Source organism: Emydura macquarii, unplaced genomic scaffold (assembly GCF_026122565.2).
Source record: "Emydura macquarii macquarii isolate MOO-44397 ecotype Brisbane River unplaced genomic scaffold, CSIRO-AGI_Emac_v2 contig_1119, whole genome shotgun sequence".
Classification (NCBI taxonomy): Eukaryota; Metazoa; Chordata; order Testudines; family Chelidae; genus Emydura; species Emydura macquarii.
The window spans coordinates 3,170,103-3,183,048 of NW_027131256.1; the positions used below are offsets into that span (position 1 = coordinate 3,170,103).

The 12,946-nt window shown below is 38.5% G+C and overlaps 1 protein-coding gene across 3 annotated transcripts in view; it reads right to left on the reverse strand.

Annotated features, from left to right (window-relative positions):
- The window catches only part of STXBP5L (syntaxin binding protein 5L), a 354,593-nt gene that overhangs the window by 137,622 nt on the left and 204,025 nt on the right, over positions 1-12,946 (reverse strand). For all 3 annotated transcript variants that reach the window (XM_067546369.1, XM_067546370.1, XM_067546368.1), the window contains exons 8-10: positions 8,247-8,370; positions 7,578-7,656; positions 229-383 (exon numbers count right to left, since the gene is read on the reverse strand). In XM_067546369.1, the coding sequence (XP_067402470.1) occupies positions 229-383; positions 7,578-7,656; positions 8,247-8,370 (358 nt within the window). The remainder of the gene's footprint in view (positions 1-228; positions 384-7,577; positions 7,657-8,246; positions 8,371-12,946) is intronic.

Genomic DNA, 12,946 nt, shown 5'->3' on the forward strand with positions numbered 1-12,946 from the left:
TCATTTCTTGATCTTTCTTCTGAGACTGCAAACAAAGGGTCCAGTTACTATCAACTGTGGTGTTGGTTTTTGTGATGTGGAGAACTGTTCATTGGGAAGTGTGATCCCCAATTTGTTTATCATGCTGTATGGACACTAAATTCTTTGATAAGACCACTTAATATAATTTTTTAATAATCACATTTCTCTTTGTTGACAAATTTTACTATTGTTGCTTCATACACTCACCGTTTGGATATGGTGTTTCACACAGAGTTAAAAAGTCAACTATAGGGTGATCCATTTCAAGCACCGTAATAGCTTTTCCATGCATGATGGTTAGACTTGGTCTTCGACAAGCTTTGTCATAGGAAAGTCCACCAGAAAAGATTATAAATGGTTCACTGTGTCAAAAAAACAAAAAGCAGTAATAGATTATATAATCTCACATTTGTGTCACGCCTTTCATCCCAAAGAATTTTACAAAGTGAAAAAATGAAACTGTGATAGTGGATTTGTATCTTTTATAGCATTAAAAGCAGATTTTGAAAGATTTCTTTTTGTGTCTGGAAATATTTTGAGAGACTAATAGAACTAAGAAAAGCAGTTTTATATATATATGTATTTAAATTAATTGAAAATAGGCCTTAAAATATCATATTTTTAATCTTATTTTCAGGTCTCTCGCTCTCAAAAACTATCCTGTAAAAAGTTATACATAATGAGACTTAGCTTTGTAAAATACATAATTCTTTTATCAGTTAATGAAAAGAAAAACATTACTAGCATTTTTCAATACAACTGAAAATTTATGAACAATGAATAGCTTGTTATATGTCATCTACTTCTATATTTGAAGCTGCATCTGGAAGTCTTTATTTGGGCTCCTGAACTGCCTGAATACTTTCATGAAGATCCTGTCCTTCATCATAGTAACCATTGTTTTGTTGAAGATCCCCTTCTATAACACAAGGAACAGAGCTCCAGTTTCTCATGAAAGGAGCCATTGCTGTGTTATAGATATTATCTAACTCTATAAACCGGGAAATTAAAACACTACAGTGTGTATCAGTTACAATTAATCTATACAGACATCACTAATGCAAAATCTCAAAACCAAAAAAAGGAAAAGTTAAAAACATCCAATAGTACATACCCTTTTACTCCTCCATCAAAAGACATACTTCTTACCACTAGCACAAACATACCTCAGACAACACATCACAACCTTAATTTTGCCCCAGTAGAGGTGCCAGTCTTCCTGCACCCTCTTCCCCAAACTTAAGTGTACGTGATTTCATAAAGCTGTGTATAGATCTGGGGGAAAATGAGTCTGGTCTGTTTGTGTGTGGTGGCAGTGGTGGTAAGTTTGAGTAAAGTAGGTTGTTCATATGTAAAATATCAAAGTAATTCAAACATAACTGAAAAATTCTCATGGAAAGAAAGGGAAACTTGAACTTTGGAAAGCTGCAATGCTGAAGGACTCCAGGAACTCAGTCTCCCCTTATCAAGATACTATATATAAAAATGTTGTATACAGAAGAAATATCACCTTTCTGTTCCTACTTGATATTCCCCTGCTTATCCATCCAAGGATTGCATTGCGGTAATACAACAGATCATTGGATACCTTAAGGAGACAGGATACTAGATTCAATAGACCATTGGTCTATCCCAGTATAGTATGGAAACAGAACAGTGGATAAGATAAACAATGGTCTATTCAGGTATAGCAGAGAGAAAGGATACTAATCTTGATAAGCACCATAGAAAGGCCTGTATATAAATAATAAATTGGACTTTTGTGATGTGATAATTCCTAATTTCTTATAAAGAAGAACAAATGCAGCTTCATATGTTGTAAAAGACACTAAATGTCAAATACCTAGAAAACTGCCCAGCAAAAATGTTGAATAATTAAAATATAAAGAGATTAAATTATACCATTTACAAAGTTCAAACCCCTTTTACAGATCTTTTCAATGCATCAATAAATATTTTAATGTCATATTGTACCTGCTTTGAAATATGTTACTTGTGTGACAGGGGCTACGGGAGGGTGGTAGAAGGGCGCTACGTTAGCCCAAGAATGATCAAGGCCCTGTTCCCCTAGCCGCTGCCCAAGGCTTCCTCCAGGGTCAGCTGAGGGCAGAGCCAGCTGGAACCAATTAGAGTCAGCTGAGGCCAGAGCCAGCTGAGACCCATTAAGCACTGCCTGGGAGCAGATATGAGCTCCCTGCCAGCCAGGCAGGGTGCTCTTGGAGTTTGGAGGTCAGAAGCTTTGGAGAAGGAGAAGGAGAAGGAGAAGGAGTGAGTGAGTGAGTGAGTGAGTGAGTGAGTGAGTGAGTGAGTGAGTGAGTGAGTGAGTGAGTGACAGACAGACAGACAGACAGAAGCCAGAGGAAAGCAGGGGCTTGCCCAGTGGAGTGGCTACTTAGCCCCAACGGGGACCAGGGTAGGGAAGCAGCCCACAGAAAAGACTTACGTATTGCCTTAGAGCAGCAGCCAGCCACTGCTGTCAGCCAGGGTCTCTGGGCTGGTGTCCGAAGAAGAGGGCGGGCTCGGACACCCCCTACCCCAAACCTTAGAACCCAAGGTCCCAAGGGCACTACTCGGCCTGCAAAGGCCTGAAAGAAGACTGGCCTGAAGAGAGGCGGCCGCCATCTTGAGACTGGTGGGAGCTCCGGGCGGCCATTTTGTGCCTACCACAGTGAAAAAGCGCTCGGCCCACGGGAGCACGAAGGCCACCCCATCACACTTGTCATAACATTTCTGCCTCTACCCCAGTATACAACCAGTATAAGCTAAGAAGCTCAAACTCTAATTTATATAACTGTAATCTTGTATTTGTTAGTTTTGGGTTGCCAAGAAGATTTTGATAAATGAAAAATTTATTGCTGGCTTGCTAAAATAAATCAGAACATAAGGAATAAAGCTGAAGATTTTGAAATAATGTACATGTGATGTGGTGATTTGATGTTTGTGTGCTTCTTTGCAACATAATAAATTTAAACTTCTTTATACACTGCAGTCTTAAAGTACTATAAAGCAATAGACAGATGTATGTTCTGATACCCAAATATAATTTTTTTTCTGTGAAACTCATGAAAAGAAAAATCATTGACATATCTAGCAAACGCCTAGTTGTGACAATGTGAGAAAGAAAAACAGAAGTAAATATGAAGCCCATTAAATCCCTAATACTATAGATTTTACAGGGAGATCTGCATATCCTTACCTACTGTGACAGATGTGATGCTTTGGAAACATGGAATATTCAAAGGTCATTATATTTAGAGGGGACAGATGCTAGGGAGACATGGAATATTTACAGACTAGAGTAAATCAACTTTATAAATGTTATAAGTATCGTGATGGACTGGCTAGTGATTGTATTCCTAGCTCAATGACAAATCCCTAATGCTGAAACAAAGCAGGTAAGAAGTCAGTGGAAGTTTTGCCTCTGGGGAAATAGTACATACTGGTTTGATGTGGTTCAAGAGGCCTAGCAGAGAAAACTGCAAACTGTATGAAATGACCACCCTGATGTAGGGAGAGAGGTCACTGTCACTCAATCCAGAACTGTCATGAAAGTCTGACAGAGACAAAACCCGTGTGTAAGCGGGGGAATGGGCCCGCTGTTGTGGGGAACTTTCCTGGCTTATACACTATCCCGGTAGAGTTGGCTAGCAAAAGGATCTGAGTCCTTGCTCCCACTCTCTTTACCCAGAGGCCCACCTGACCTTGAGGGCTCCCCTCCCACTCTCCTGTGTGGTGGGGTCCCTGTAACCCCAACAAGGCTGGGCTCCGGATTCCTGGGGCTCAACCTCCAATCTTGCCGTGCTCCCTTAGGGCAGGGACAATGGTGTCCCCACTCGGGGGTCTAACTCTGCACTGGGTGCTTCTCTGACCCACTAATCATTGCATACAGTGCAAAGCAATACAATTTATTAAACAAACAGCAATCAAAAATGAAATAAAAAATAAAAAAAGAGGAGAAGGGTGTTTTCCTTTATCCTAACATTGCCCCCTGGCACGGGGGCACCACAAACAGTGTAAGGGATGTAAGGGAGGTTCACAGTCTGTGTCACACGTCGCAGGCCCCCTGCCCAAGCCCTGGCTGCGCTGCAGGGATGCAGAGAGTCAGACACTCGCTCTGGCAGTGGCCACATGCTCCCAGGATCTAGGGGCAGAGCCCTTCTCCCCAGCGTCAGCTCCCTGTCGGGGTCACAGTCCCCCTGTGAGTCTGGCCTGTGCAGCCTCTGGGCTGGTGGTGTCTCACTGCACTGGGCCCTGCCCAGTGTCCCCCTCGCTCTCCCCAGCTGCTCACCACACCCAGCTCCAGACAGCTCCAGCCCCAATTCATGCTTTGCCCTGCTTCAGTGCAGCTGTGCTCAGCTCTCTGGGATGCCCCTCTGGCTCTGCTGCTGTGGGTCAGCTCAGCTTAGCCCAGCCCAGCTCTCTGTGCCTCTTCTCTGGCCTCTCAGCCTCTGGCTGCTTTGTCCTTAGCTCAGCCCTGCTCTCTGCCCAGGCACTGGCAGCTCCAGCTCACACAGAAAACGGGACCACCCCTGCCCTCCTGGCTCCCTCATTGGCCTGCCCACCCTGTCAATCAGGCTGACCTGAGTTGGCCTCTTTCCACTTTCCACTGGGAGCTGTGTCTGCTTCCTCAAGAAATGGCCAACTAAAAAGACCCACTAAGTTTCAGTAAGGGGCTAACAGACCCCTTACATTTAGAAAGGGCCTGAAGTACTTGGATCCTATTAGGGTCTCTGTGTAAAAGATGGATGGATACCTGGCTATAAGCTAAGAAATACACAGAAGCTGTTTATTGTTTTTAAGATATGTTTTCTTTGTAATGCTTTTGTTCTCAATAAACAGCATTTTGCTTTATGTAAGCTGACTCATTACTGGTTAACCCTGTCATTGCCCCTGAGGAACAGAACTGCAGGTACTGAATTAAAATCAGATTTGCAGAGATAATCACAGTGAATTGCAGGATTCTGCAGCCAAAGGCCCAGGTCTAGAGGGAGAGATTCATGGGACTCTGCCCAAGAAAAGTGACAGCTAGAGGCCAGAGACCTAAGAGGAGTGACCTCAAGGAAGTCACAAAGGGGTCAGAGGTGCAGTTACTTTGGGAACTGTGACACCAAGCTACTCCAAAGTGTTGTTATGGGGCTTAATTCAAAAATTTTAAAAAGACTTTCAGATCCAAGGACTAGATTATCCCTTCTCATGTTAAAATCCATAGAGAGTTCATGACAAACATTCAGCAGAGGGCAGGGTTTGCCCTTCACCTCCACATGGATTGAGCTGGGGTGTTTGCCCCAAATCTGGAGGATTTCAAGAGAACAAGAAAAGGTCTGGAAAGAGCTGGTTGAAAATTATCTGACAGAATGTTTTTCCATTGGAAATGCCACTTTGTTGAAATACACACTTTCTGCAGGAATGTGGTGATTTTGACAAAATTTCAGACGAAAATTTGAAAAAAGCATTTCAATAAAGTCAGAATGTTACTGAAATGGAATGTTTTGATTTTTTTGTAGTGAAACAACTTTTTTGTTGTGAAACAACTGAAACAAACCTTATTCATTATAATTATAATTATATTATATTATAATATATTATAAATGACAGTATAAAATAAAAAAGTCAACTTTGGAACAAAACCATTTTAGTGGCTGAAACTACCTTTTCCAAAAGTTTGTTTTACAAGAAATTTCAAAAATTTTATTTTTGCTCTGATTTGGAAAGAAAACATTTTGGAATTTCATAATTTTTCATGGAATAGAACTTCTGAATTTCAACCAGCTCTAGATCTGCAAAGACCCTTTTTTTCATGCCTGCTTTGTGACTCTGTCCCACACTGCTCCAATGGGATTTTCCCAGGCTGTGACTGCCAACCGGACTTCCCCTTAATGAGGGCTTCCCACTGGGTAGAAGGCTCTGCAATAAAAGCAATGCAACCCCAAGTGGCATCAAGAGTAGAGAGGGACGGAGGAGAGGATGTGTGTTCTTCTACCCAATGCAGAACTGCTCATTGCCTGCTCAGTCCACTTCTATGAATAGACCTCAGTGGGGTTCTGTGCGGGGTAGGGGTTGAGGAAGGGGAGTAAGAGAGACATCACAACAACAACGCTGTGGATGAGGCTGACTCCCCCACATTCCATGCAGAAGGTGTGAGATCTGTGCATGGAACTTGAGGCAGAATCTGGTAGGCATTATAGAAATGCAAATAATTATATTATGTGCCACTTGTCCCACATGTAATATATTTAACAAGTGTATTTCAAAATTTGAAAAAGCTTGGACCTTTATATAAATTCCCATAAAGAAAAAAACTTACATTTAAAATCTGTTAAAGTTGCCTAAGGAGAACACCTCCTCACTCCCTTCGCCACACAAACCCTTAAAAGTAAGGAATTATCTAGTTAAAATATTCCTCTTTCACCTTACCACCACCAAACATCATATTCACCATTTTCATAGACAGATTCCTCCCCTCCATAAATAACTCCCTTATACTCCTATCATGTATAGTAACACAACACACATATCCCAATTTCCATGATAACACTATAACATAAACCTTAATTCCAACAACAGCACGTCTTTCGGACATTCATATACCAGAATATTATGTGTTCTTCTCTGATGGGTAAGTCTGAAGTCAGAGTTAAAGTTCTGCATTATAATGCAATTGTGGGGAATACTGTATATGCTGGAGGTGTGTTTTTTAAGGGTTTTCTCTTTGGGAATTTCCTTTTTTAAAACTATATGTAGGAATTTAGTGGAAAATATCATACACAGATCTTTTAAAACCCGTTCTCAGTCAGGCACCAATTCAGGAATGTATTTAAGCATTCGATAACTTAAAGCATATGCTTGAGTCCCAATGATTTCAATGAGATTTAAATATATGTTTAAACATGTGCTTAAGTGTTTTTCTGATTTTGGGGCTAATATTGTTACGCAGATTATTAACTGGGAAGACAACAAAAGAATATATTGAAGGTCAAGTCACTGTTTTATTTTTGGTGTTATGTACTAAAGAAAAGAATATTATTTTCACGAAAGAGGTAAAATATTGTACATAGTAGGAAGGATCAACCACTGGAAGATTAAATGTGTATCAGAAATCTAAAAATGCTTAGAAAAGGACAAGAAAGCAGAGCTGTCCCATTTCATTTAATTTGCTATGTATTCTGTGATTCATTTCCTTATTGTTTTCATTTAAGATCTGCATTTTAAAAAACAAACACATCATTTTAATAATTTTAAAACAGCATAAATTAGAAACAGCAGACCATATCATTCTGATACTTTACTGCAGAACATATCATTCTGAAGATTCCTCTGGAAACATGGTTTAAATGATTTCCTCAGCATTGAAGGAAATCTATGGCCAAGATAAGGAGCATGGATACAATCCAGTTTTCTTGGATCCCTTCCAGTGATTTAATCATAAGACCATCTTCCAGAACAAACAGCATTTGATCATGTAATTACAGTCTGTATCATTTATCTGTCATTTTACAGAGAGTGTAGCTAAGCACATAGCTTTGGTCTAATCTTTTCCTAATGGGACAAAAACATACCTGGTTTTACATGTCTTGTATTCTACTTTAAGAATTGGTTTACAAGACTCAGGTCTTTTCCCATCTCTTTGAATTTTTCCTGTGGAAAGAAAGAAGGTTAAAAACCTTACTAAAACTTCTAATTGCCACCACACTGAATAGTTATTTATAGAGCACAATAATTGAACTTTCAACTCATTGCAGATGGCAGAGTACTAATACCTTTTTTCCATTGCACCTTGGATATTAATTTGTCTGAAATAATATGATTCCTTTTGCTCTTTTACTCAACGTATTTTCATTCTTCGCAGCAAATTACTAAGATAACAAACCATGAAAATAGAGGTCCTATTTTCTTTTAAAATTTTGTTTTAAACACATATGAGCTTAAATGTTGTTTCCCCCAAGAAAAACAAATCAAAGATTGACAGAGGCAGATGGCATCAAACAAAAATCAGATACTTTGGTGCTGAGACAGGCTTTTTTGAGGCCTCTGATGTAAAATGTAACATAACTGCTATTTGATTTTGAGAATATTCTGCAGATTTCAGAATATAGGAACTATACAGGAAATGGCTATGAAACTGGAACACAGGACCAAATAAAATTAACTTATCATAGATATCTGCAAATAAAACCATCTCTTTAATTCCTTCCCTGCAATATTTTTTTAAAAAGCATCTTTCTTACCATGTGGGATTGTTATCTGAAATGGTCTGCTAGGACTTTTCAGATTCCACAGAGTCAAGCTGCCATCAGAATGACTGCACATGAACTGCTTCCCCTCATGATGCCAACCAACAGAATGAATAGCCTAAAGAAATGGTAGTGAGAATAGATAGTAAAGTCAGTACAGAATACATTAACCAATACAGCTACATTTTAATGTATGATTTTGGCTTATCCTTATCCAATGGCATATCAGTAATTGGGTGCCTCGTTTGTCTGCACCTCTTTACAGTACGTTCACTCAAATTGCTCATCAGATCAGACAAAAGAAGTATCTTCAACTGTACATGCTAACTTAAATGTGTAGTAACTTTTCTTAATGTGTATCATTCTCCACATGCACAGAGAGTTTTACTGAAAACACCAGATATGCATGCAAGTTCAGATTATGCTAGTGGGGACTCACTACAAGGGAAGTTTGTGACATTTCTCAGGTGTACATATGGTTGTGAGACACCTCACCCACCTGCCCTGAGCCTGAGGAAGTCTTGTCTATGCCTGCTGTGGATCAGCTCCCTGAAACAATCAGCCTTTGGCAGCACAAGCACTGCCTTCCAGGCTTCCGAAGGCCTTGTGCTCTCTGTACAGGTTAGGGATAAGCACACACCAATCCCTGAGTCCTCTGAGCGCCCTTCTGGAATGCCCAGTCCCTGATCCAATGAACACTCAATGAAAATTCTCAAATCCTCTATTCTCAAAAGAGTAACACAGTAGAACCTTAGAGTTAAGAACACCTCGGGAATGGAGGTTGCTCATAAGTCTGAAATGTTCTGAACTCTGAACAAAACCTTATGATTGCTCTTTCAAAAGTTTACAACTGAACATTGACTTAATACAGTTTTGAAACTTTACTATGCAGAAAAAAATGCTGGTTTTAGCCATCTTAATTTAAATGAAACAAGGACAGAAAGTTTCCTTACCTTGTTAAATCTTTTTTTTAAACTTTCTCTTTATTTTTTTAGTAATTTACATTTAACACAGTAGTGAATTGTATTTGATTTTTTTTTTTTTGTCTCTGCTGCTGCCTGATTGCATACTTCTGGTTCCAAATGAAGTGTGTGGTAGATTGGTCAGTTCATAACTCTGGTGTTCATAACTCTGAGGTTCTACTGTACACCCCAGCTTGCAAGATTCATCTTAAAATACTATTTAGATATTCATATATTGAAAGCAAAAGTTTATTATCAAGAAGCAGAGATTGAAGTGACAGATAGTGTGAATACTGGAAACAAATGGTAAATGTAAAACAAAATCATAACACACTTTCTAGAGCTAAATTTAATTAACATGGCATTCCTCTATCTTCTATAAGTTTAGCTTATCCTAAGTCCTTTTCCCAGCATTTTCAGACAGATTGGCTCAGATCCCTTCTCATAAGATCAAGCCTGATGGCAGCTTATCCTCAAAGACTGAAGGAATAATTGGGGATTTATCTGCACCCCAGATATAGTTTCAGAAGTTCATTGTCTTACTCCTAACCAGCATATGGTTGAGGTCTTGTCTACACAGGGACATCTAGGAAAATTAATCCAAATTAACCAAAGGCATGCATTTGAAGTGAATTAATTAAGTACATTAAACCCCTGTCTGAACACCCTCATTCAGAATTAAAATGATTTTTATTTGGTTTACCTTAATTCGCTCCAAAAGTGAACTAAACTGCATTTATGGCACTTTAATTCTGAATAAGTGCATCTACACAGGTATTTAATGCAGTTTAACTAATCCACTTAAAATTCACACCTTTCGTTAATTTGGATTAATTTTCCTGTATGTCCTTGTATAGACAAGCCCTCAGGTTATGTCTGCACTGCAATTAAACACCCATAGCTGGTCCAGAAAAGATGACTTGTGGGATTCGGTCTAAAGGACTGTTTTATTGCAGTGTAGATATTCAGGCTCAGGCTGGAGTCCAAGCTCTTGGACCCTCCCCCCATATGGAGTTCCAAGCTCCAGCCCCAGCCTAAACTTTTACATTGCAATTAAACACCCCCTTAGCCTGAGCTCCACGAGCCTAAGCCTAAGTGGCTGTTTATTTGCAGTGTAGACATAATCCTTAGTGTCCCTGCATAGACAAGCTGCCAGACATGCTAAATTCTAGCAGTTGGAACACAAAACAAAACATTTGAAAATTGAAAATTTAGAAATAATTATTTCTGTATTTTTTGTACAAATACATTCCCATGCAAAGCTTTAAAAATTAACTTTACATGCACATTTTTAAAAGAAACAGACTAGAAATCAAGAGAATCACTTACTATTTATATAATACAATTATTTGGAACTTTATTGACTAAACAATGGCTTTTTAGAGCCAAAGGAATATATGGATAGAGAGAATGCCTTCCATGCCTAAACCCAAGTAGCCAGATTAGGGTTGCTTCCTGTAGAAGAATACTAAGAAAGGGGGAAGGGCTCATTGCTCCTTTCCCCCTCCATACTCCAAATGCATTCACATTAGAGCAGCCATAATTTAACCTTGAATATTTTGGTTTTCATTTCTAAGGTTTATATTCCAGAATAATACAAAGAGTTTCCTTGTCCTCTTTCTTGCCCATAAGATAGATAAACAAACATGGATTCTGTAAAGGGAAGTCGCCTCACTGATCTATTAGAGTTCAGGTGGCATATTGGCAAAATAGCATATAATGGAGAACCTGTTAACCTAATTTATTTGGACATTTAACAATTCTTTGACAAAATCCTGCATAAGAGACTATGAAGGAAATGGAGTAGTTTTTTGACCTTTAACCCCTAACCTGATTTTGGGGTGCAAGTTTAAATTTTGTATCATGTGCTAAGGCATATTAGGGTTTTAAGATATTAAATAGAAATTATTAGAGCTGTTATGCAAGATAGAAACATAAGAATTTGTATAACAACTAAGAAAGGCTTGGCAATAAGCTGAGGCCTAGTGAGCCTGTTAATAGTCTGATAGTTAGCCTAAGTAACAAAGGAGTTAGCATGACTTCTTAACCTAAGGTTATACAATTTAGAAATTTTTGTAACGTGTAGCTTGTAATAAACAAGTTCACCACAGAAGCATAAAATAATATATTCTGGGAGGATTTTTTAGTATGTGTAACTATGAGGCTAACCGCATTAACTTACTGAAAACATTGGGAAATGTATTAATGCAGTACTGATACAAATAGCTTATGCCAGAAATGAGCAATTAGAATTCCAGTTATAGGAATCCGGAAAAATCACACATGGGAAAGGGATCTGAAAGTAAATTTGGTCACAGAATGTATATGTATGAAAAATATATGTATAAAACCTGATACATGAATGTTCATGTGGGACATCGAGAGTGACTGAGTAGGCAGCAGCCCAAAACATCATCTCCTCTTGTGGTATGTGCCACTGACTGTTTCTTCCATCTTTGTTTCTAATGGCCTCCATAAGGTTGTAAGTATGTCAACACTGTGGGATTGTTTAAGTATGCATGATCCATGGGGTCATTTTGCTATACTTTTCTTACTCTTTTATTTTCCTGTGATTTCAATTGTATTTGTCTGTACTAACTGAGGCTCAAAGTCTTGGAGTGTGCTACACCAATCTCAAGCTCAATAACATTTCTTATGCAGCTGTTGAGTAAAAGAATCTGTTATTTGTAATAAGTACATTTGCACCCCATTCACATATTTATTGTTTTGCCCTATGTTCAACAATTTAGTGACATACAAAATTTAACTTCCTATTTTGTCGAACTTAACTCTTAAAATTAAGAAAAATTCATTTTGTCTCAATGCGTTGGCTATATAATTAAAAAAACAAGTTATCTAATAACTGATGGATGAATAATTCAATGGAAAAGGATGACATTTTCAGCTGTGGTGCTTCATACAAGTTGAAAACATACTGTACATATGCGATAAGGGAAAGCCAAATATGTATTGGAAAGATTAAATAGGTAGACAATAGAAAGAGAAAATGAGTGCACAAAAAGTAAGAAACCAAGTATGTTGCTTGAATAATGAGATGACGGCTGTATGAAGCAAGGGTGTGAAAATGGAATGACAACAAAAAGATGCAGTTTGGCAGGAAGATAATAAAGAAGAGATTAAAGTTAATGTGTGAAATATTAGAAAGAAAAGGATAGAGAAGAAAAATAAGAATCAGAACCCATCATACAACCGAATATGATAATGTGAGAATATGGCATATCAATTCAAATATGGAGAGAAGAGAATTATGGCATAGAATTTTTGCTTAGAAAATAATTAAAGCTAAAGACGCACATAAGCAGAAACTCAGAAAATCCAAAAGGAGCAAGTGGCCTCCCTGAAAGAAGGAACCTGTACAGATGACATTCTCTTCCCAAGCATCTCATATAGGTCATTGCCAGAAACAGGATATCAGACTAGAAGGACAACACATCAATTTGGTAACACAATTCCTATGTTCCTAAGCTTGGTTCTCAAGGTGTTGCTTTTGCACATCATTAGAAAGTGCTGAATGGATCATAGTTTGAGACCCGCTGCAATTTCCCTGGAACCCATCCCGTGCTACTATTTTACAGAGATCTGTGTCAGCTACTGAATGGCAAAAATTACCTTGTATTTTTCTATAAATAAAAATATGGGAGCCCTATTTTCAAAAGTGAATGCACAAACCACAAAAATTGATTCTAAGACCTTGTCTACACATAAATTTGT